Below are 21,539 nucleotides of genomic sequence, written 5' to 3' on the forward strand. Positions count from 1 at the left end.
GAGCGAAGAGCTTTATCATATAGATGAGCGATGAGCTTTATTTTAAAGATATCAACACATTATTAAACAAAAAAAATTTTTGAATATTTCACTGAAAAGTTATACTTGGTAAACCCCTATCATGCCATCAGCTGTCGTATCACTTTCAGAGGTTCCATGTTATAAACAACCCAATAATTCCCCCGCCCCCTCCCACTCCCCTTTAATTGTAAGATGAATACTAATAACTTAAAATATTAAGGTGGGAGTAAGAAGAAGGCTGGTTCCAGCCGGCGGTCAGCTGTTGAGACCGGGACGGGTAAGGACGATGACGTGGACTACGAATGGATTCCCAAATCCTCTCTCCGTACTCCCGGCAGCGGGAAAACATCTCCCCGCCAGCGGAAGAACCGTGGTGCTGGTTCTGACACGGATTGATCTCTCCGATACTGCTCAGGACCTGCAGCTCACTCCGGAGATGCAATCTGAATCCTACACAATCTCCTTCTATCCTTCTCCTCTTAACCTTCCTTCTCCACAACTCATATCTTTGCCGTTGAGTTTCCTGTCTTCTCAATATGCTACCTTTACACTAGTATCAAGGTTTTTCAACACGTGCTTAATATTTAAACCATTTGTTTAAGCCCCCAAACTCTTTTATTTTAACTTTCTAAATACGGGGGTTTGGGGGCTCGGGTTCAGTAATGAGCTCTACTGTTATGCGTTGTTCGTGTTAAACTAATTTATTTGTAGAACGCGCCTTGTGAAAAATAAAGTATGCATTTTCAATTTACTAAGTTTGAATGGTTTTAATTTTTAAATTCAAGATTTTCAGTTTTAATTTTTATGTTAATAATGTTTTTTGGTGTTTTAGAAAATTTATAGGGTTTAGTTTAAACACTAATTTTATATTCCTAGTTTAAGTGTAAAGACTGATGTAACGATTAAGTTATTTATTTATCAGAGTGTTTAGTTTTAATTGATGAAAAGTTCACTTTTTGTTTTAAGATTCTTCTGAAATATTATCTTTTGATATTGGATAAATATTCTGATTCAGTTCAAAGAATATTCACGTAATTAAACCTTACGAGTTATCCAATTTGTTTAATTTGAACAAGTCACTAAACATGAAAACCGACGCGACGACATCTTCCACATTACTGTTAAGGTCTTGGATTATATACTACCGTTGTGAATTGTATATAAAATGAAGGGCTCCTAGAAATTTCTGTGACAGTCCCTTTAAAGAACGACTTTTTAATGTCTAAGTTATAACCTGTTTTTATGCAATGATTTTGAATCAAAATTCACAAATTTAATTCCCGTAGCTGAATAAAATCCAAGCAGCTGTTTAATCATAGCGTAGTTTTAACCAACTTTAAATCGATTCATGATTAAATATGCAATTTGTTAGTTTTTTTTAAGTTTTCATTCAAAATTCGGACACACAATCGTCTTCAGATTATTGGGAATTCAGAGACGACTTGAATATCGCTTTTGATGCCCGATTATTGATAAATGACAACGTGAATCAAAAAAAGATTTAAATTCAAATGAGCTTTCCAAATTATGGTCTACCTTTTTTGTATCTTTAAAAGTAACAGAGATATCAAATATTTTAACAGTTCTGTTGATTTTTAATAAACTGGAATCTGGATAAAATTTTTTGATATCTCCGGCATTTTTGAAGATATAAAAATGTTATGACCACATTTTGGAAATGAAGAGACAAGGACTTTTCGGTGTTTAATGTTTTAACTCTGATACCACAAAATTGTGTTGCAAAGACGATATGGAAGTAATTATATTTCAATGTTTATTATTATGAATTAAATAAATTCAACCCTATAAAAACGACAATCTCTTCTGCATCTGAGCCCGTTTTCTCCATAGAAAGTGGTCGTGTATTTCACGTACTTTGGGGGGCGATATGTTGGCCGCTAGATGTCTCATGCTAAATTCTTATCTGATTTCACGACCAATATAGGAGACGTCAAGTTGTCGACCAATGTAGTTTATGGAAGGAACTGCCTCTGATAAGGTTTCAAGGGTACGGGCATTCAGTTGTGCATGGAGTGTCAAATGAATTTACGCTTACCAGATGCGTAGTGGGGGGGGGGGCAAGCCCCCCCCTTAGACCATGGGGTTTTCCGGCCCCAACGGACGTGCCGAGCCGACCCACCCCCTGGATAATTTTCTGACAACGCCCCTGACGTTGGTATAACTGCCTTGCCAACAATGATCAATAAATATTTCCGTATTTTTATTTTTATTAAATTTGAATTGTGGTAGAAACCACGTAGGGGGTTCCATAAAAAAATTCCAGCTGATTTGTAAACAATCAATATAATGTTCTTGTGTGTGAATTAGTTTCAGTGATGAAGAAAGGGAGGAAATCCTGAAGACGACATTCTCCAATCCTAACCTGGGAAATTATTCTAGTTTTCCTAATTCTGTTCCAACCCTTGAGAGCCTGAACCTAGAACAGCTCTTTGCTCATATACATAAATCTTATATCATATACAGTACAGGGTGCCCAAATAAACAGGAGAATTGAGAGACTTGAATATCGTCTCTCTAATTTCTGATGATTGATAAATGACATAAAGTGAATATAAAAGTTTGAACGTATAATGAGCTTTCCCAAATGTATGTGTGGAGCTACCTTCTTTTTATCTTATTCCCTGGGCAACGCTGGGTTCTCAAGCTATTATACATGTATATACAATATGCATATATTTATAGTATCAGCTTAAAATTAAACATTTTAATATATTTCAGGATCTTGCACTATACATAATGTTTCATGCGTAATATATACAGGGTGAGTAAAAAAAGTTTTAAATTTATGGCGCCTGGTGCAAAATTGTACCTTTTTGTACAACTCTCCTGAATGCAGGTGTTTTTTTCAACATTTTTTGAAAATTTTCAATTTTCAGGTCTGGTCTAAATTTTAAGGAAAAATTAATCCTTTCTTCTGAGTATATTCAAAAATTAAAAATATACACTGTTCAACTGAAACCTGAAGAACCATTGAGAAACAACTTTTCCTTAAATTGGAACAGGTCTTAAAATTGCGAATTTTCTGTGATTCTGTGATTCAATCAATCAATCAATTTTAGAGTTCGATTGAAATAATTTAGATATACATTTATGCTTTGCTGAACTTTGATTTTGAGAGAAAAAAATGTTCACGGATTCTTTTTGAGCAATTGGAATACCAAAAAAAATTTTTTAAAATATTGAAAATCACCATACAGGAAAGTTGCACAAAAAAAGTAAAATTTTGCACCTGCAGGCGCCACTAATCACGCTTGTTTTGACTCACCCTTTTAAAATCAATATTTTTTATCAAAAAATCGAATTTATTCTTTCAAATTTGAAATCTATTTTTTCTCGAAGCGTTTTTAAAATTTAACGGACATGCCGGGCACTTGAGTGGCCTGTATGACCTGTATTCTAATGTTCTAAGGGAAAATTTATTTTTTAAAAACTTCTACTAGGCTTTAAAATAAAAAGTTAATCGAGCTGAAGAACTGATTTATGCTCGTATTTCGAGCAAATAATACGAAATAGTTAAAATAAACAAAAAATGATCTATTGGTGCAGTGAACAAAAGTTTAATTGACCAAAAAAAATGAATAAACGTGGCTTAAATGGCTTTCAAACTGGTAAGTTTTTTAAAGGACATTTTTACATATTCAGATGACTCATTAGCACTCGCTACTTTAGATTGTCCTAACTGCAGCGCTCGGCCCAGAAAGTTTCTGAAACTAACCTATAAGCCCAGTTTTATATTTCACAAATTTACTCGCGCTTGATACGAAATAATGATTTTGGCTGAAAAAATCACTAAAATTGCATAGATTTTATTATAGTGAATTGGAATAAAGAATGTATTCTAATATGAATTTGTTTGTTAAATAAAGTTCTTTTACTAGGAAAAGTGAAATTTTTACTTTAATTTAGTAAAACATAGCGATACAAATTCATTATAATATTTTTATTGAACATAATAAATCAGCTTATCTTTTTCTTCTTATCTAAATAAATTTAATACTTTTTTCATCTTTAAATACTTCCAAACAAAATAAAACTTTGAATAATGTGCAACTTCAACAGGATATAATTATTTTTTATTGTTTAAGTGCTATCTTAAGTATTTATGTTTTAGATTAATACAATTAAAAGAAAAGCGAATAAATGAAATATTTCTCTACACAAGGGCAGTCCATTATCCCCCCCCCCCTGAGTGAAATCCTGAAACCGCCCTTGTCTCTGCACAAATTATCTAACCAAGACTCATAGTTTAATTTAAAAATACAATTACTATAGTCGGGCCCAACTTTTTGTACCAACTCGCGTGTCGATTTTCTTGTAATTTGAAAACTCTTCAATGTTAACAGAGAAATCCACAAATCATACCAACTCAGTAAATCTACCCCTACTTCCCAGATCAATCCATCCTTCTCCCACCTCCGTACTAACCATGTAAATCTACCCCTACTTCCCAGATCAATCCATCCTTCTCCCACCTCTGTACCAACCTGTAAATCTACTCCTACTTCCCAGATCAATCCATCCTTCTCCGACCTCCGTACTAACCCTGTAAATCTACCCCTACTTCCCAGATAAATCCATCCTTCTCCGACCTCTGTACCAACCCTGTAAATCTACCCCTACTTCCCAGATCCATCCATCCTTCTCCGACCTCCGTACTAACCCTTTAAATCTAGCCGTACTTCCCAGATCAATCCATCCTTCTCCAACCTACGTACTAATCCTGTAAATCTACCCTACTTCCCAGATCAATCCATCCTTCTCCCACCTCCGTACTAACCCTGTAAATCTACCCCTACTTCCCAGATAAATTCATCCTTCTCCCACCTCTGTACCAACCCTGTAAATCTACCCCTACTTCCCAGATCAATCCATCCTTCTCCAGAGGAGTCCTATCTACTTATTAACACACTAAGTAACCAACCGCCATTTTACACAGGTTTACTATTTAAACCAACAGACATATTTTAAACTGGATATACATCTGGCCTTTGTATATTTGTTGGCCAGATTGTATCTAGAAATAAATTTGGTGTAGTATTCTCTTATTGGTATTATTGGTGGCCCTGAAAAGGGCCGGTTGTTTTGTTAGAATTGATAAATTTGATAGTTTAGGCTCTTTCTCCACGGATTCTTCTGGCGAGTTGGATGTCCTTGGGCATGATGGTAACCCTCTTGGCGTGGATGGCGCACAAGTTAGTATCCTCGAAAAGCCCGACCAAGTAAGCCTCACTAGCCTCCTGGAGAGCTCCGATAGCGGCACTCTGGAACCTCAGGTCGGTCTTGAAATCCTGGGCAATCTCCCTAACCAGACGTTGGAAGGGGAGCTTGCGAATTAGAAGCTCGGTGGATTTCTGGTACCTTCTAATTTCCCTAAGGGCGACTGTTCCGGGCCTATATCTGTGAGGCTTCTTCACACCTCCTGTAGATGGAGCAGATTTCCTAGCAGCCTTGGTGGCCAGCTGCTTCCTAGGCGCCTTTCCTCCGGTGGATTTACGAGCGGTTTGCTTTGTACGTGCCATGTCGTGGTTGCGATAGAACTGGTGGTCACTGGGGCTAGGCGGAGTTTATTTATATACTCAAGTTATGCATGACGCCGCCGCATGGTGGCAGCACTTATCATGTGTGGTAGTAGTAGTATGCTAGTGGAAAGAGGAACGGGGTGGGTTGGAAAACTTTAAAATTTTGGCGGGAGATACTTCTTAAAAACACAAAATGTTCAGCTGCGTTTAACAATCATTATTCGATGGGCTTTTTTGTTCTTTTAGTTCCAAGAAACTGGAATATCAAATTTGTATTTTTTTTTAATTTTGAACTGATGAAGCTAAATTTTGTAATAATCTTACGATAGAAATTTTCTCACACAGTACATACTAAAAAGCATGGCTGAGATAATAATTTTTTTGTTCATTTATAATCTTAAAGCATTTTTCATCGATGTATCTACGATACCTTTTTATGTAAACGTGCAAAATGATATAATTCAATTCAGCTCTTTTTAAATTATAATTTATAACAATTTAAAATCAATATTCGTCAAATTTGTGTATTGTCATATGTAGTTCAAGCGGAATGTATTATGTTCTAGGCCCTAATTTTGCGTATTTTTAATGATTACTTCCGCCGTTAGATGTCTCTGAAAATGGAACTATTTTCTGTTGGTTATTGACGTGGCCCGAAATTCCTCTGGCATTCTGTCGCCCAATAGAAATTGCTTAATCAAAATCTCGACCAATGGTGGATCAGAATTATCAATGGAAGAGCAAACAAATTTCACTTTCGTAAGTCAATACAATTTTAACTTTTAAATGAACGTTCTTTTTGCATTTATGGACTTAAAACTGTGATTTAAACTAAGTTTATTTTTCAGATTCAGAACAATTTTATACATTTTGAATACTAAAATTGATGTCAATAATCTTATGCCTACATCAGCTGACATGTTACGCAAAAGGAAAAGTGTGTTTTTTTCTTCTTTAATCAAAAATCAAGACAAGAGTAATATGATTGATGCAATCAGAACGAAGAAACGAAACTTTTTCATAAATTTGTTTTTAGTTTATGAATAATTTTAAATTAGACATTAATTGTGTGAAATATTCACGAAACCTTGAAACTTGTTTTCATGAATTGTATTATTAGTAATACAATACAACTATATGACTCACGCGCCATCAAAACAAAAATTTTCTTTTTTATTTGAACTCGACATGAGTCACAACTCACACTACGAATTCATAATCATATTATGCGGGCTCACATTTAAGAATGATTTAATGTAAGAATTAATATTTAGAAAAAATAATGTAAGAATTAAATGAAAATATAAGGTTTGTATCATGATTCAGGAGGTATATTGTGCGATTGTTGTTTTGATTTTGATTCCCTAAGTTTAAAATTACTAAAATATAGACAAGTATGAAAAATTGATTATGATTGATAATTATAAGTTCTTAAACGTTAGATGAAATGTGCCCCCCCCCCCCTACACAAATACTCTCGACGCCCCTGAGTTGCACTGTTTTCTACAATTCATGAGAAAGAGTGTGGCTTCATCTTTTTGTAAAGATAAAAATCTTTTTCATGTTCTATAATCTTGATCTTAAACTACATTTAGAGTTTAGACTAAAAAATACTCTACGGCTGAACCGATCGAGCCCAAGTTTTGTGTGGGACCTCACGTGACCCCAGGGAGAGTTTATGAATTATCAAAATTTTAAAATTTGTGTTTAAAGGTTGTTTTTTTTTAACTTTTTGAAAATGCGAGAAAAAATATGATGAAATCCGCAAACTTTTTTTGTTCTTGTTCTGTACAAAGAGAAGATGCTCACAGATGCTTACGCCCTAAAAGCCTAGTTAAAGAAAATTTAGTTAACTAGTGTATTTGATGTTGTTACAAAGCAAATAGTTTTACTAGTAGGTAAGTAATTACAAATGAAATCACTTATAAAGAGAAATATGTCTGTTTACACTGCATAATTTGAGCCTAAAAGTCTTCTTCCTATTCCAGAGTTTTATGGGTCTCTCTGTGTGATTTCAAGAAAATTATCATAATGTATAAAAACTTTTAAATTGTTTTTTTGTTTGCTATAATATGTTGGTTCGTGTAATAAAACAATAAACGTCGAAACGGCTGAACCGATGAGGCCCAATTATTTGGTGCGAAGGAATATGGTTCCGGAAATCTACGCGGTTTTATAAACAGAAGATAAAATAAATATTTTAGTGAAATCTTCATTTTTATTTCACATCAAAGCTTTATCCCCGTTAAAAGCCTGCGTGAGGGGCTTGAGATCGAGTGAGTGTTAAACATACTACATAGTAAATATACTAACTGCATGGTACATACTACATAGTAAATAAACTAACTGCATGGTACATACTACATAGTAAATATACTAACTGCATGGTACATACTACATAGTAAATATACTAACATACTACTTTTATTTTTATGAGAATATTTTGTACTTTATCATTATTACTCACTTCATCGTGAATTTCATAATCAACGCTGCAATAAAGTAATCATCGTGCTATATAGCTAAATTAGCTGTGCATTATAGCATGTGTTGGTTTTAGTTGGTTCCCGGATTTTCATTTTTCTCCAAAAATTTTTGGATATTTCCAAAATATTGTTTTCAATATAATTTAAAATAAAATTGAAATTAACTTTATACTTTTACTTATACTTTGTTTCAATGCTTATTAAATCTTTAGAAATAGCTACAAACGTTCCATATTATTACCTATAACACGATTATTTTTGCACGACGGCAATAAATTTTCTCGCTAAAGCTCGGGGACAAAGTATAACAATTTCAACCCCTCAGAAAGCACTTGAGGGGGGTCGCAGCAAAAATCCCCCCCTTTCTATAGATTAAATCCTTCTACGCCCCAATTATTTTTTTTTTTTTTGCTAAAAGTTTTTAATATTTCTCTATATGGTAGTGTCCTAGATAACTCCAACCACAAAAAAGATAAAATATTGATATCATACTTTTACTATTTATTTAGGATAATATTGTAAAATAAAGAAAGATAAGATAACATATTAATTAACTGGAAATAATATAAATAGATAAAGAAAATAATGTAAAAAATGTCGAAACACTTAAAAATTGTAATTTTATCACTATAAAGTATGTAAATTAGCTAAGCAAGCGTTATCATGGCATCAGTCTGTAATTATAAAGATTTGAGCTTAAGGAGGGAATGTTGAATGGGGNAGAATAACAGGAGGAAATAAGCCCCGAAAGTCGTGAAGATAAAGTAATTAGGCTAATTAATGAAAAAAGCGGTAAATGATTACTGAGCAGAACATAAAGAAAGAAAGGAAAATATTTTGATCTAACTCCTTTCTCGTGTTTAAAGTATATATACATGTTAACTGTATAGATATATTAGTCTCAAAACTAAGCAGCCATTAATTCTTGAGAGATGTTACAGTAAAGGGACTGTAAGTGTAATTTCAAGCAACCCTTCCTGCAAAGATTGCAATGCCCGATTTACAACGGTACCCTTAAAAGATTTCTGTTATCAAGATATCAATTATATATCAAACATTATAGTTATGAAAACTTATTATTTTCAATTGTGGGGTTCTCTCTAGAAAGTGACTGTAAGCAGGAAAACATAAATGAATTATCGGAATAAAAGATTTTAAAACCTTGAAAACAAAAATATCTTCCTTTATTTAGATCAGATAAAGGTTTCAAGGGCACAGTTGTGAATCGGGCATGGCCATCTTTGTAAAGAGTATCACATGAAATTACGCTTACAAGTCTAATTTAAAACCAGCAAGTCGGGTCTGAATTTGAACTTGAGATTAAACTGTTAAATCGCAGCCTCTGAATTGAGACCACCTAGTTAGGCATCGCTAATAGTTTCTAAGTAGCAGTTATGAGAGCATTTACAAACAATTTAAAGTACTGGGTTGCCTACAAAGAAACTGTAAAATTGTTTTCTTTATTTTCAACACATTTTTTCCCAGTAAACGACTATTCAAGACAGAAGTCTTCTTTTAACGTTAAGATCGTCTTTACATTCTCATCCTTTGTGGGTAACCCTGTAATAGCAGCTTTACAAGAAAAGTAGCTATTGACTGAACAGTTCCCATGAGTTAAGATACCACTCTGGAGCTTCTTCCATATCCATACCGTAGTGTATAAACAGCTCCTCTCCTTGTCTCACAAACTAAACAAAAGTAAACTTTTACAGTTTTTGTCAGAGAAAGATCGAGACAAAAATCTTTGTTGTGAGTTTTGAAAATGAACCCATGGAACCAAATCGTATAGTAGTGTTAGAATACGTGGATCCCTTTTTTAATTTATCGTTGATAGTTTAAAGAAAAATAAAGAAGAAAAGTAATACTAATTAATTAATTTAGGTATGTATGAAAGTTATTAAAAAAAAATAATGAACGTATGAAGGTATTAAAGAAGGATGGATGATAAGTGAATAGGATGAATGCAAATTTAAATGCCGTAACTACCAGAATGAATGGATAAATGGATGTCTAAACTACCATGTGAATAAATGCCTAAACTACCAAAATGTAAGAATGAATGAATGCATAAAACAACCAAGATGAATGAATGTGTAAACTACCTGAATGGTTTGTACTGCAGGTATTCTACCATAGCAAGGATGTACTGAATGAACCCAATCACAGTTTGGTTTAAAACTATGGTTTATCTTGTGTGCTAGCGTAGAACTGTAATTAGCTGAACTTTGATACTAAACATGACATGATAAAAATAAAAATAATAAAGATTGAAAAAATGGGTAATTTTCAGGTAAAAAAACAGGGGCAAATAGTGTAAATGACTTTCTTTTGTCTAAGCTAAAGGTTAAAAGTTCTAGATTTAAGTTTTAAAAAGATAACTTGCATGCGGCCCATGCAGTACGGTGAGTTTTCCGCAATGAAATACCCCAGTTGAGCATTTAAAAATAAATAATTGTTTTACTAACCTTGGGAAGAATATCTAATATTTCCGATTTACTTCTAGATTCCTTTGTCTCCCAGTCATTATAGATTCCATAACCAGTTATTCCTATAGTCTCTCCAACCTATAGATTACAGATTCCATAACCAGTTATTCCTATAGACTCTCCAACCTATAGATTATAGATTCCATAACCAGTTATTCCTATAGTCTCTCCAACCTATAGATTATATTATTCCTATAGACTCTCCAACCTATAGATTATAGATTTTATAACTAGTTATTCCTATAGTCTCTCCAACCTATAGATTACAGATTCCATAACCAGTTATTCTTATAGTCTCTCCAACCTATAGATTATAGATTACATAACCAGTTATTCCTATAGACTCTCCAACCTATAGATTATAGATTCCATAACCAGTTATTCCTATAGTCTCTCCAACCTATAGATTACAGATTACATAACCAGTTATTCCTATAGTCTCTCCAAAAATCATTCTTTCTATATTATGATGTGTTATATTTGATTCAAAAAATTCAATTTTCTTATTAAAAAATCAAACTTTTATAATGCTGCAGTTTTAGAATTTTTCAACTCCTCAGATTGTTAAAGAGCCCATTGAAACCACAAAAAAAGTTAACTGTTTTTAACCGGTAAAAAATAAACCATGTTTATCACTGGTCCTTAACATCCGGCTCTAGTTACATGCTACACAACTATATGCAAAATATTGTGTCAAGTCTAACAAAGATTTGAATAAAATTACATTAGAAATCCTTTTTTTATAGCTTACACCATTAGGTTTTTAAAAAAATTTAAGATTCCTGCATGGTACATACTACATAGTAAATATACTAACTGCATGGTACATACTACATAGTAAATATACTAACTGCATGGTACATACTACATAGTAAATATACTAACATACTACATAGTAAATATACTAACGCTTTTAAAGGAACTGTTAAGGTAAAATGAAAGGGGGTAACTAGCCTGAAGTATGAACATTTTAGGAGTTGATCGCGACCAATATTTGTTCTATCTGATGTCCCTGTCTCGAGAAATTTACATAAAACTGTGTCAAAGATATACAAAACTTACATATATACAATATAGTATATGAATCAAAGTTTTAAACAGATCATATACAGCAAACACAGAACAAATCTGAAAATTAGGATAACCCAGAGTTTCCTAAAGATTTCAGGTACGCTCCTATTATAATTTGAATTTGATACTTTTTCATTTTTGATAGATATAATTGATAATATAATTGTTACGTCTGTATCACGTGACCAGAATTTCCACCAATGGCCTTTCAGTATTTGGTCACAAGGCTCCGTAGACTAGATTACGTAAATATGAGTTTTTGCATAACTTTGAAAAAATAATTTAATATTAATTTCTCGAGACAGTGACATCAGATAGAACTAATATTGGTCGCGACCAACTCCCAAAATGTTTAGGCTTCAGCCTTTACTCTCTTTCATTTTACTTTAACAGTTCCTTTAAGTAATTAGTTTTATCATGCTCAGACCTTAGATTATGTTTTTGAAATATTAGAAGTAGTTGAATCTCTATAGACTTCGTTGAACCACTTCTCTTTCGTTACCGGTTCAAGTTTAAAAAAGAAGTGGCTTTAATACTTAATAACTATTAATTAAATCTGGTGGCAGGTTTTATTTAATTATTATCTTGATATGGTTAGATCTATTTACAAGAGGAGTCTAACCTTGAACCTAACTCCGTTATAGAAGGAGATAAGTGTTCCAGGTTGAATATCCTTGACAGCAACCAACCCTTCTCCGCCTCCTTCTACTCTAGATTTTATCACACGAACAAACTTAACAAATTAATCAATCAATAAATCAATACTTTTCTTCCTCATAATCTATCAAATAATCAATGAATCAATCCTTAATTTTTTTATCTGTTACCTAATAAATCAATTAAAACATCCTTCTTACGTTCTATCCTATTCTTCACATGTCCTACCCTATTCTTCACATGTCTTACCCTTCTGATATCCTACCCTCTTTATATTCTACCATCTTTATATACTACACTACTTATATCCTATCCTATTTATGTCCTACACTCCTTATATCCTACCCTACTTTTATGCCCTACCCTTTCATCTGTCCTACCCCCTTTCTGTCCTATCATTCTTCTGTCCTACCCTCCTACTGTCATGTGAAATAGATAATGAGTAGGATTTGTAATTACATCTCTTGTAACATATAAACTTCAAATACGCTATTAGTTGATATAGAAACTCCAACTTGATTGCAGCAAGAGAGTATTCGTTCCCTGTTTTGATAAACAGGTTGAGGATTGTGTCCTAGTTTAGACATTGATAGCTCGAGATTGCGCCCAGTGGTAGTGGCATTGATAGTTCACGCCAACGTAGTTGTGTGAACTGTGTCCTGGTTGAGACATTGATCAATTAATTGCTAGTGTCCGAGTTGCAAGTGGTAGTGGCGTTGATAGTTTTCAGAGTAATAGCTGTGTGTTGACATTTATAGTCAAGAAAATCTGAGTTGTACCTGGATAGATACGTTACCAGAAATTGTTATGGAGTAGGCATTTACTAAAGTGCTACCCTACTACTGTCCAAACCTCGTTCTGTCCTACCCTCCTACTGTCCTACCCTCCTTCTGTCCTACCCTCCTTCTGTCCTACCTTCCTTCTGTCCTACCCTCCTTCTGTCCTACCCTCCTTCTGTCCTACCTTCCTTCTGTCCTACCTTCCTTCTGTCCTACCCTTCTACTGCCATACCCTCCTAATTATCTACCCTTTTACTTATACGTTGCCAGAAATTGTTATGGAGTAGGCATTTACTAAAGTCCTACCCTCCTTCTGTCCTACCCTCCTTCTGTCCTACCCTCCTACTGTCCTACCCTTATTGTCCTACCCTCCTACTGTCCTACCCTCGTTCTGTCCTACCCTCCTACTGTCCTACCCTCCTTCTGTCCTACCCTTCTACTGTCCTACCCTTATGGTCCTAACCTCCTTCTGTCCTACCCTTCTACTGTCCTACCTTCCTACTGTCCTACCCTTATTGTCCTACCCTCCTACTGTCCTACCCTCCTACTGTCCTACCCTCCTACTGTCCTACCCTCCTTCTGTCCTACCCTCCTTCTGTCCTACCCTCCTTCTGTCCTACCCTCCTTCTGTCCTACCTTCCTTCTGTCCTACCTTCCTTCTGTCCTACCCTTCTACTGCCATACCCTCCTAATTATCTCCCCTTTTTCTTATACGTTACCAGAAATTGTTATGGAGTAGGCATTTACTAAAGTGCTACCCTCCTTCTGTCCTACCCTTCTACTGTCATACCTTCCTACTGTCCTACCCTCCTACTGTCCTACCTGTTGTTCATAAATATCTGGCTGATGAGGAGGACAAGTAATATCAGAACTTGAACTAATCCATCTCCTAAAATAAACATTTAGTGAATTTTTTTGCAATTTCTCTCTTGTAATGAGTTGCACATTTTGTACATTTGTTATCAGGTCATTGCAGCAAATCCTCCTATTTTGTACATTTGTTATCATCTCATTGCATAAAATCATCCTATTTTGTACATTTGTTATCAGGTCATTGCAGCAAATCACCCTATTTTGTACATTTGTTATCAGTTCATTGCAGCAAATCCTCCTATTTTGTACATTTGTTATCATGTCATTGCATAAAATCATCCTATTTTGTACATTTGTTATCAGTTCATTGCAGCAAATCATCCTATTTTGTACATTTGGTATCAGGTCATTGCAGCAAATCATCCTATTTTGTACATTTGTTATCAGATTATTTAGCAAATCATCCTATTTTGTACATTTGGAATCAGATCATTGTAGCAAATCATCATATTTTGTACATTTGTTATCAGGTCATTGCAGAAAATCATCCTATTTTGTACATTTGGTATCAGGTCATTGCAGCAAATCATCTTATTTTGTACATTTGTTATCAGATCATTGTAAGTAAATCATCCTATTTTGTACATTTGTTATCAGATCATTGCAGAAAATCATCCCATTTTGTACATTTGTTATCAGATCATTGCAGCAAATCATCCTATTTTGTACATTTGGTATCAGGTCATTTCAGTAAATCATCCTATTTTGTACATTTGTTATCAGATCATTGCAGCAAATCATACTATTTTGTACATTTGGTATCAGGTCATTGCAGCAAATCATCTTATTTTGTACATTTGTTATCAGATCATTGTAAGTAAATCATCCTATTTTGTACATTTGGAATCAGATCATTGTAGCAAATCATCCTATTTTGTACATTTGTTATCAGGTCATTGCAGAAAATCATCCTATTTTGTACATTTGTTATCAGATCATTGCAGCAAATCATACTATTTTGTACATTTGGTATCAGATCATTGCAGAAAATTATCCTATTTTGTAGAATTTATGATTTCTAAGTCACTTTATATTAATTTCTTCGCTAATTCAAAATGATGCCCTACATCTCTAATCTATATTTTATAGAGCACAGTTCTCTTTCAAGGCTTGTATTGCATATTTAGGTAAAAGTGATGTAACAGTACGCTTGTGTTATATAATTGTTCTTGACTTCTGTCAACATGTAAAGCTTTCTAGGGCAAAGTGAGCATAAACTGTAATCAGTCCTTTAAACGTTTTCTTTCGCACAATTTATATTCGCACACAATTTAGAAAATAGAAATTATCTGCTAGATATGAGACATATTGAGTTTTTTTGCAAAACTTTTGCAATAATGAAAAGTTTGTTTTTTAAATAGGTTTATAATACATTTAAAATAAAAAATCAGGCGCACAATTTATATTCGCACACAATTTAGAAAATAGGAATTGTCTTCTAGACATGGGAAATGTTGAGTTTTTTTGCAAAACTTTTGCAATAATGCAAAGTTTGCTTTTTAAATAGGTGTTATAATACATTTAAAATAAAAAATCAGAAGCCATTTTCAAAAATATGTAGATACACACTTATATATAGATTTACAAACAATTTGTTTTGACAAAATCTCATGATTTTTGTAATTTCTGTAGATTTAATCTTTAAGCTGTGTAAATGCGCCTTGTCATGAAATATGAACATTTGTCATGAATAGTTTCCAGGAAACAGGAGTTTTCTAAGCATTTACGTTGACGTTGACTTAATGTTGAAAAGTTTTTGTTACGATTCAATTTATATTTATTCTTGAACAACTTATGTTTTAAAATAGGGAAATTCAAGGATTTAAACACACAAATATGAAAGCTATTTGCTGTTTAAAATATCGTTTCTAAATTGGCTACGGATCCGTGGATTTTCAAAGCTTAAAGGGACTGTCGGCATAATTTCAAGTGATCCTCCATTTTGCCTGCAAGATTCACTTTTGTCTCCTTTTCACATTTATTTACAAAACTATGCAAATTCACTTTTCAAAGGAAACCACAATCGATAATTTATTAATTTTCGGATAGAAAAACAAGGATATTTCCATGTTTTTTCTAAAAAAACAGATTTGAAGGATATATTTCGTGGACAGACAGACAGACAGAGTTTCAAAAGTCACCCAGAAACTGCAGCGGTCTTGTTTTTGTCACTTTGATTGACGAGGAAATTTATAATTTTGTTCATTGAATGTCGTATACGTCAAAACCTTTCAAAGCTTAGAAATTTAAAACGTTTAAAAATCTCGGGAATAAGATTCTAGAAAATCAAAAATCAAGAAAATCTTAATCTTTTACTGATTCCTATGTTTATCGGGACTGAATGTACTTAGTAAATATTCTAGTTATTTACCTCTACTCACCTGTACTCATCTGTACTCACCTGTAATCACCTGTACTCACCTGTACTCACCTTTACTTATCTGTACTCACCTGTACTCACCTGTACTCAACTGTACTCACCTGTACTCACCTGTACTCAATTTTAGAAATTATCTGAAAGTTTGGAACACATACTCCGTTGATTTCCTCCCAGGACTTTAATCTGGAGGAATAAACAAATTAAACTAAAATTTTTGTAATTTCTTGATGCAATGGGGATTGAGTGAACTTGTCGAAAACTGCAGGATTACATACTACGGGGTTTCATAACTTTAATATTGTTTCTTTCTGTGCCTAATAATTTAATACACTACTATTACATACTACGGGGTTTCATAACTTTAATATTGTTTCTTTCTGTGCCTAATAATTAAATACGCTATTGAAAGTCTTTATTCAAGGCAGAACATTTAATTTCCCATAAAATAGTCATAATTTTAATGTCGTCTTTAAAGTCTCATCCTTTGTGGGGAATCTTGTATAATATTTCAATCCCTACCTTCAATCTGATTTCGCAGACTTTTGATATTCAATATTTTGATTATGTTAGATTAAATGGATAAACTTGGAACGTTATAAGGTTTATACGCTCAGGTTGCAAAGACATCGGGAAAAGAAAATTAGGGGTTTTAGGCGAGTTTGTTAGTTCCTTTCCAGATATAATATAAACAAACAAAAAACATCACAACAATTTGTTAATTTGGATTGTCTGGTTGTTCGTTTGTTTGTGTCCAATAAACATCAAAACGGTTTAGCCGATTGTGCCAACAATTTTAGTGGCCACTCACATAACCCCAGGGAAATGTTTGCCTGGAAAAATGTATCGACAATTTACAATTTTTGAAATCCACCAATTTAAACAAAAAATCCTCAAAAAATTGTCCTTATTCGAAGAAAATAAAAAAAATGAATGCTTGAAAAGCTAAAATTAAAAAATCCCCAAATTCCTTACTCCTTTACCTAGCAGGATAAGCGGAGATCATCTGTCCGTTCCTCCACCTACCAACTAGAGCTGTGGCTAGATCAGGATACAAGTAGGTTGAATCTCCTCCTCCTTCTCCATCAGTTCCTATCAACCAACTTCCTCCTTCAACCCTTCTCCAGCAGGGTCCAGTAGGAGAACCACCTCCATAGTATCCTAGCCAGATCATACCAGCAACCTAGAGTCAAAGTTTGAAATATCAAAGGTTCACACGAAGGTTCTTGATGCAAAGATTAGAAAATTTATAAAGTGTTCTGTTCGTAAATGAAAGTTCAAAATTATTTTGTAAATATTAAAATTTTGTTTAGTTGCCTTTCTCTAATAGATGTACAAGAAAATTTTGATAAACTAAGTTATTTTATTGCATTTTTTACACTCATCAAGTATTTGTTTTATATACAGGTCTAGTGAAGATAAACATCGCATTTCCATTTCATTTTTGTTAAGACAAGAAGCAGGTGTACTTCAAGGCTTCAGGACTGCCTAGTGAGTAAGAAAATAGTAATTATTGTTTCTTGTCTCACACGACTCACACCCTTCATCTTTGTACCCTTGATCTTTTGCTAATAGTTGACAGGGAGTCTCTCACCTTACAGTATCCTCGAACAGGTCCGTGGAGTTTACCGTTGAGAAACCATCCGTCCCAGATAGATTCATCCAACATATGTACTCTTCCTAGACCCTGGAGAACTCCGTCCCGGTAGTTTCCAGAAACTGCTAGAACTCCTAGTTTCTCCAGATCCGGAGTAGTTGCCACACCTGGGCCTTCTCTCCGTCCTTGTCTCCAGGTTCCTTGTAACTCTGTTCCGTCCTTAAGCTTTATAAAGCATCTACCCCGGAGAAGGTTAATTGGTTTATACGTTCTCAAGCTTCTCATCTCTTCAATCCTTTCGTCCGTCTCTCGGAGAAGCACGTAGGGGTCACAGATCTTACCATCGGTCCCGGACAGGTATTCTCATCCATGATATTCTCAACCAACTTTTACCTTCAGCAGCAACTTTATTTATTTGAAACCAAAAATATAAATTTCGAATTTTATTTGAATGTTCATGTTTCCAAGTCTCAGGCTGCTGCAGCAAACGTACTTGTAGCAGTATTCTTGAATAAATGATGAGACTTAACAAATCTGAACCGAGATAGATGCAGCTAAAAGGGACTGTACACCTTATTTAAAGTGACTCTCCATTTAAAAAAATAGTATTTGCCATTCACAACGGTACCCTTAAAATTTTTTTCCAACAAACAATGCATAAGAAATCCATCTCTTCTTGCGTATTTCTGCATCAGAAAAAATGGGGGAAATAAAAATAAACACTTTTCAAGCAAAAAACGACGATATCTTCCACACTATTGATTAAATAAAGTTGTAAAGGATGTACCGTTGTGAATCGGTTTTGTCCTTTTTTAAATGGAATGTCTTGAAATTTCAACGACAGTCCCTTTAAGGAAAAGGGACGGGGGGACGGGGGGGACGGGGGGGGGAATGGTTGTGAATTAATTTTATTTACATGATGTATTACCTACTCTAAGAATTGGGGTTAAAATTTGAAACTTTTTCAAAGAACTTTTTTCAAAATTTAAAATAAACCATGAATTAAAAACTACCTTTTTTATCTTAAACTATGTTACATGAACAGTTAAAAGTATTTTTTCCTTGAAACTCCAAATCAATTCCCCTCGGGTAGATTTAAAGCTAAAAAAGCTTATGAGAAATTTATCTATTTTCCGCATTTTTCAGATGATAAAGCTCAGGTCGCTACAATACCAGACATAGTGAAGATATTTTACTAGATAGGATTAAACAAAAAGAGGAAAATTAATCTACAGAGTTACAAAGGATGAGATTGTAATGACGACCTAAAACTATTGAATTATTAAATTTACGAGGTTAGATAAGTTTAATGTCTATTGTATAGATTTTTCATGATTTAATGATTTAGCAAAGAAAGAAACAAGTTTACAGTTACAAGGAATCATGCATTTTAACTCAGTTTAAGGAAACAAAAAGTAAAAATTCCGTTCAGTCTGTCTCATCCTTTTTGGGTAACCCTGTATCCTATCAAGTAGGAGAGTAAAAGATGAATCTTTAATTGTGCCAGATTTTAGAAAAGACAAGAAAAAGTCAAAAGAATATTTCAAAGTAAAAAAGTGAGAAAAAAATACAGAATAGGATTATAATCTCTGTATTTTGGCAAGCTGATGGTGTAAACCTTTGATTGACTATTAACTCTGCCAGAATTGAAAGTGTCACATATTTAAGGTCTATAACATGAAGTTGCAATGATATAAGGATCAGAAAATTAGAGTTTGATGTAAGTGTTCCTTTCAGAAAAGTTAAATAAAGTAATAGAGATCAAGACAAAAAGTTAAAAAAATAACCGAAAACAAACAATTTTAGAAAAGCAGAATAGTGAAAGAAGACAGATGGAGAAAAAGGCGAAACAAAAAGAAATTATGTACATTGTTTAATAATTTAGAATGAATGTGGAAAATTAAAAGATATTAACAATTAAATATCTAAAATAGTTTATTTTAGAAAAGACGGGAACATGATGGGCTCGGAGGGGGGGGGGCAGTTTTATAGTTTAGATTGAATATACTTACTTTACCAAAATATATTTACAGGATTAGTCAGAGAAGAAACCCACATTTGCTAGCGCTGCAAATGTTAAATATTTCATTTTTTATCCTAAAATAAGTCAAGATTTTTTAGTTTAAATAAGACAAATGTATAAACAGGTTGTTAATACTGTGGTTGAGCATATCATGCCGACTCACCCTGCTCTAGTTCTCCGTACTCAGGTTCCTCGTAATCATAGATAAAATCTAGTCTCTTCTCCATCCTAGCCAACCAGGAGGAGATATACTCACAAGCAGAACTACTCTCTTCATCATCACTTCAAATATTATTATATATAAAGTAGTAATCTCTGTTTTTTTTTGTTTTTTTGGTATGTCTGATCGTAACTCATGAACACCGTGACATATTTAATTGCTCTGTCACCCCTCTACTCTTCCAACAGTCTTTTAAATGTTAACCTTCCCCTTTCATTCCTTCCCCTTTAATTCCTTCCCCTTTCATTCCTTCCCCTTTCATTCCTTCCCCTTTCATTCCTTCCCTTTTAGTTTTGAGAAAATTGAAGATTTTTATGCTTAAGCTTTTTATGATTAAACCTTCAGTTTTCTCAAAACTAAAATTTGAAAAAAAAACTCCCCTGCGAGCTTGAGGTACAGCCAGTTTCTACAAACCTGCATTTACATCATTTACTTTCCTTGTATTAAAAATAAGTATTGGCTATTCGTGATTAAAAAATTATCAGTATTACTTTTATTTCAAGTTTAACTTAAATCTGCACCATCTCATACCTCCCGTCTTTGTTTGTTTTGATTCAATTATATCTTCTCAATTATTCAATAGAAATTAAGGGAAGGAAAACAGGCAATATCTATCTTAATAAACTGTAATGTGTGATAAGTTCTAGTTTTTTAGTCCACAATCATTAATCTTGACCCTTATTGAGTTTTTCAGGTCAAAAAAAAATTTTCGCCTCCTGTCCATCTATGCTATTTATAACTTTTGTCCCCCCCCCCTTTAGAAATTCCTAGCTACGGGCCTGTGAAAATCATTTAGCTTTATATTGTTTTTTTTTCTTGTTTTTTTTTCTGACAAATATTTTACCTGTCAAAGCTAAACCCAATTTGGGTTTTACATCTTTCATTGGAGCTCATACAACCCTTACTCCCTTCATCGCTTTCTTGATTGGAGTCCTTGGAGAACCCACTTCCATCCTGGCTTTCTTCATTGGAGTCCTTGTTTGACTCACTAACATCCTCACTTCCTTCGTTGGAGTCCTTGAATGACTCACTTCCATCCTCACTTCCTTCGTTGGAGTCCTTGTATGACTCACTTCCATCCTCACTTCCTTCGTTTGAGTTCTTATATAACTTACTTCCATCCTGACTACCTCCGTTGGAGTCCATGCTGACATCAGTTACGTGGTTTCTGATTCTTTTTGGGTCGTTTAAGTCCAGGGACTCCATAGAGGACTCCAATGACAGCCCAAGGAGTTCAATGCCCATTTTTCTGAATCTTAAAAACAGATTTAAGTGAAGAGTCTTATACTTCCTTCCTTCTTTTCTACCCTCTATCCTTTTCTTCCATCCTTCATTTCTTTCTTCCTTTCTACCTTTCTCTCTCTCTCTTCCTTCCTCTCTGTTGTAAGTATTAAGAGGAGTAGGATTCA

The 21,539-nt window shown here is 33.9% G+C and overlaps 3 protein-coding genes across 4 annotated transcripts; 1 reads left to right on the forward strand and 2 right to left on the reverse strand.

The window, feature by feature from the left end:
* Positions 1-241: 241 nt before the first annotated feature.
* On the forward strand, positions 242-772 carry LOC111707489 (translocon-associated protein subunit alpha; the record flags this gene model as incomplete). The annotated part of the gene is given in 1 exon segment (XM_023480602.1): positions 242-772. A coding segment is annotated over 1 exon segment (176 nt), but the record flags the coding sequence as incomplete, so codon positions are not given.
* A 4,194-nt stretch (positions 773-4,966) lies between these two features.
* LOC111707710 (histone H3.3) lies at positions 4,967-5,574 on the reverse strand. Its single transcript, XM_023480853.1, has one exon. It carries the CDS (start codon positions 5,559-5,561, stop codon positions 5,151-5,153), a length of 411 nt encoding a protein of 136 aa, XP_023336621.1. The 5' UTR covers positions 5,562-5,574; the 3' UTR covers positions 4,967-5,150.
* A 3,195-nt stretch (positions 5,575-8,769) lies between these two features.
* On the reverse strand, positions 8,770-21,539 carry LOC111707507 (histone-lysine N-methyltransferase SETD7). Of its 2 annotated transcripts, XM_023480616.1 has the most exons (10): positions 20,975-21,538; positions 20,074-20,192; positions 17,885-18,249; positions 17,274-17,473; positions 16,405-16,476; positions 13,863-13,929; positions 12,227-12,337; positions 10,513-10,611; positions 10,150-10,278; positions 8,770-9,735 (listed from the first exon to the last, which is right to left on the reverse strand). In XM_023480616.1, exons 1-10 carry the CDS (start codon positions 21,373-21,375, stop codon positions 9,637-9,639), a joined length of 1,662 nt encoding a protein of 553 aa, XP_023336384.1. In that variant the 5' UTR covers positions 21,376-21,538; the 3' UTR covers positions 8,770-9,636. The 2 variants fall into 2 exon arrangements, with proteins under 2 accessions (XP_023336384.1, XP_023336392.1); XM_023480624.1 differs by lacking the exons at positions 8,770-9,735; positions 10,150-10,278; positions 10,513-10,611 and adding an exon at positions 10,850-10,933 and having other exon boundaries at positions 20,975-21,539.

Source organism: Eurytemora carolleeae, unplaced genomic scaffold (genome assembly GCF_000591075.1).
Source record: "Eurytemora carolleeae unplaced genomic scaffold, Eaff_2.0 scaffold152, whole genome shotgun sequence".
In the NCBI taxonomy this organism is placed as follows: Eukaryota; Metazoa; Arthropoda; class Copepoda; order Calanoida; family Temoridae; genus Eurytemora; species Eurytemora carolleeae.

Bases quoted from the DNA above. Each gene is read 5' to 3' on its own strand.
- LOC111707507 (XM_023480616.1), bottom strand. From the start codon at position 21,375: ATGGGCATTGAACTCCTTGGGCTGTCATTGGAGTCCTCTATGGAGTCC. The intron at 12,338-13,862 runs GTAGGACAGTAG...TAATTTGTTAAG, and splicing joins CAGATATTTATGAACAACAG to TTTGTTCGTGTGATAAAATC. The intron at 9,736-10,149 runs GTAGTTTACACA...ACTTTTGTTTAG, and splicing joins CTGCAGTACAAACCATTCAG to TTTGTGAGACAAGGAGAGGA.
- LOC111707710 (XM_023480853.1), bottom strand. From the start codon at position 5,561: ATGGCACGTACAAAGCAAACCGCTCGTAAATCCACCGGAGGAAAGGCG.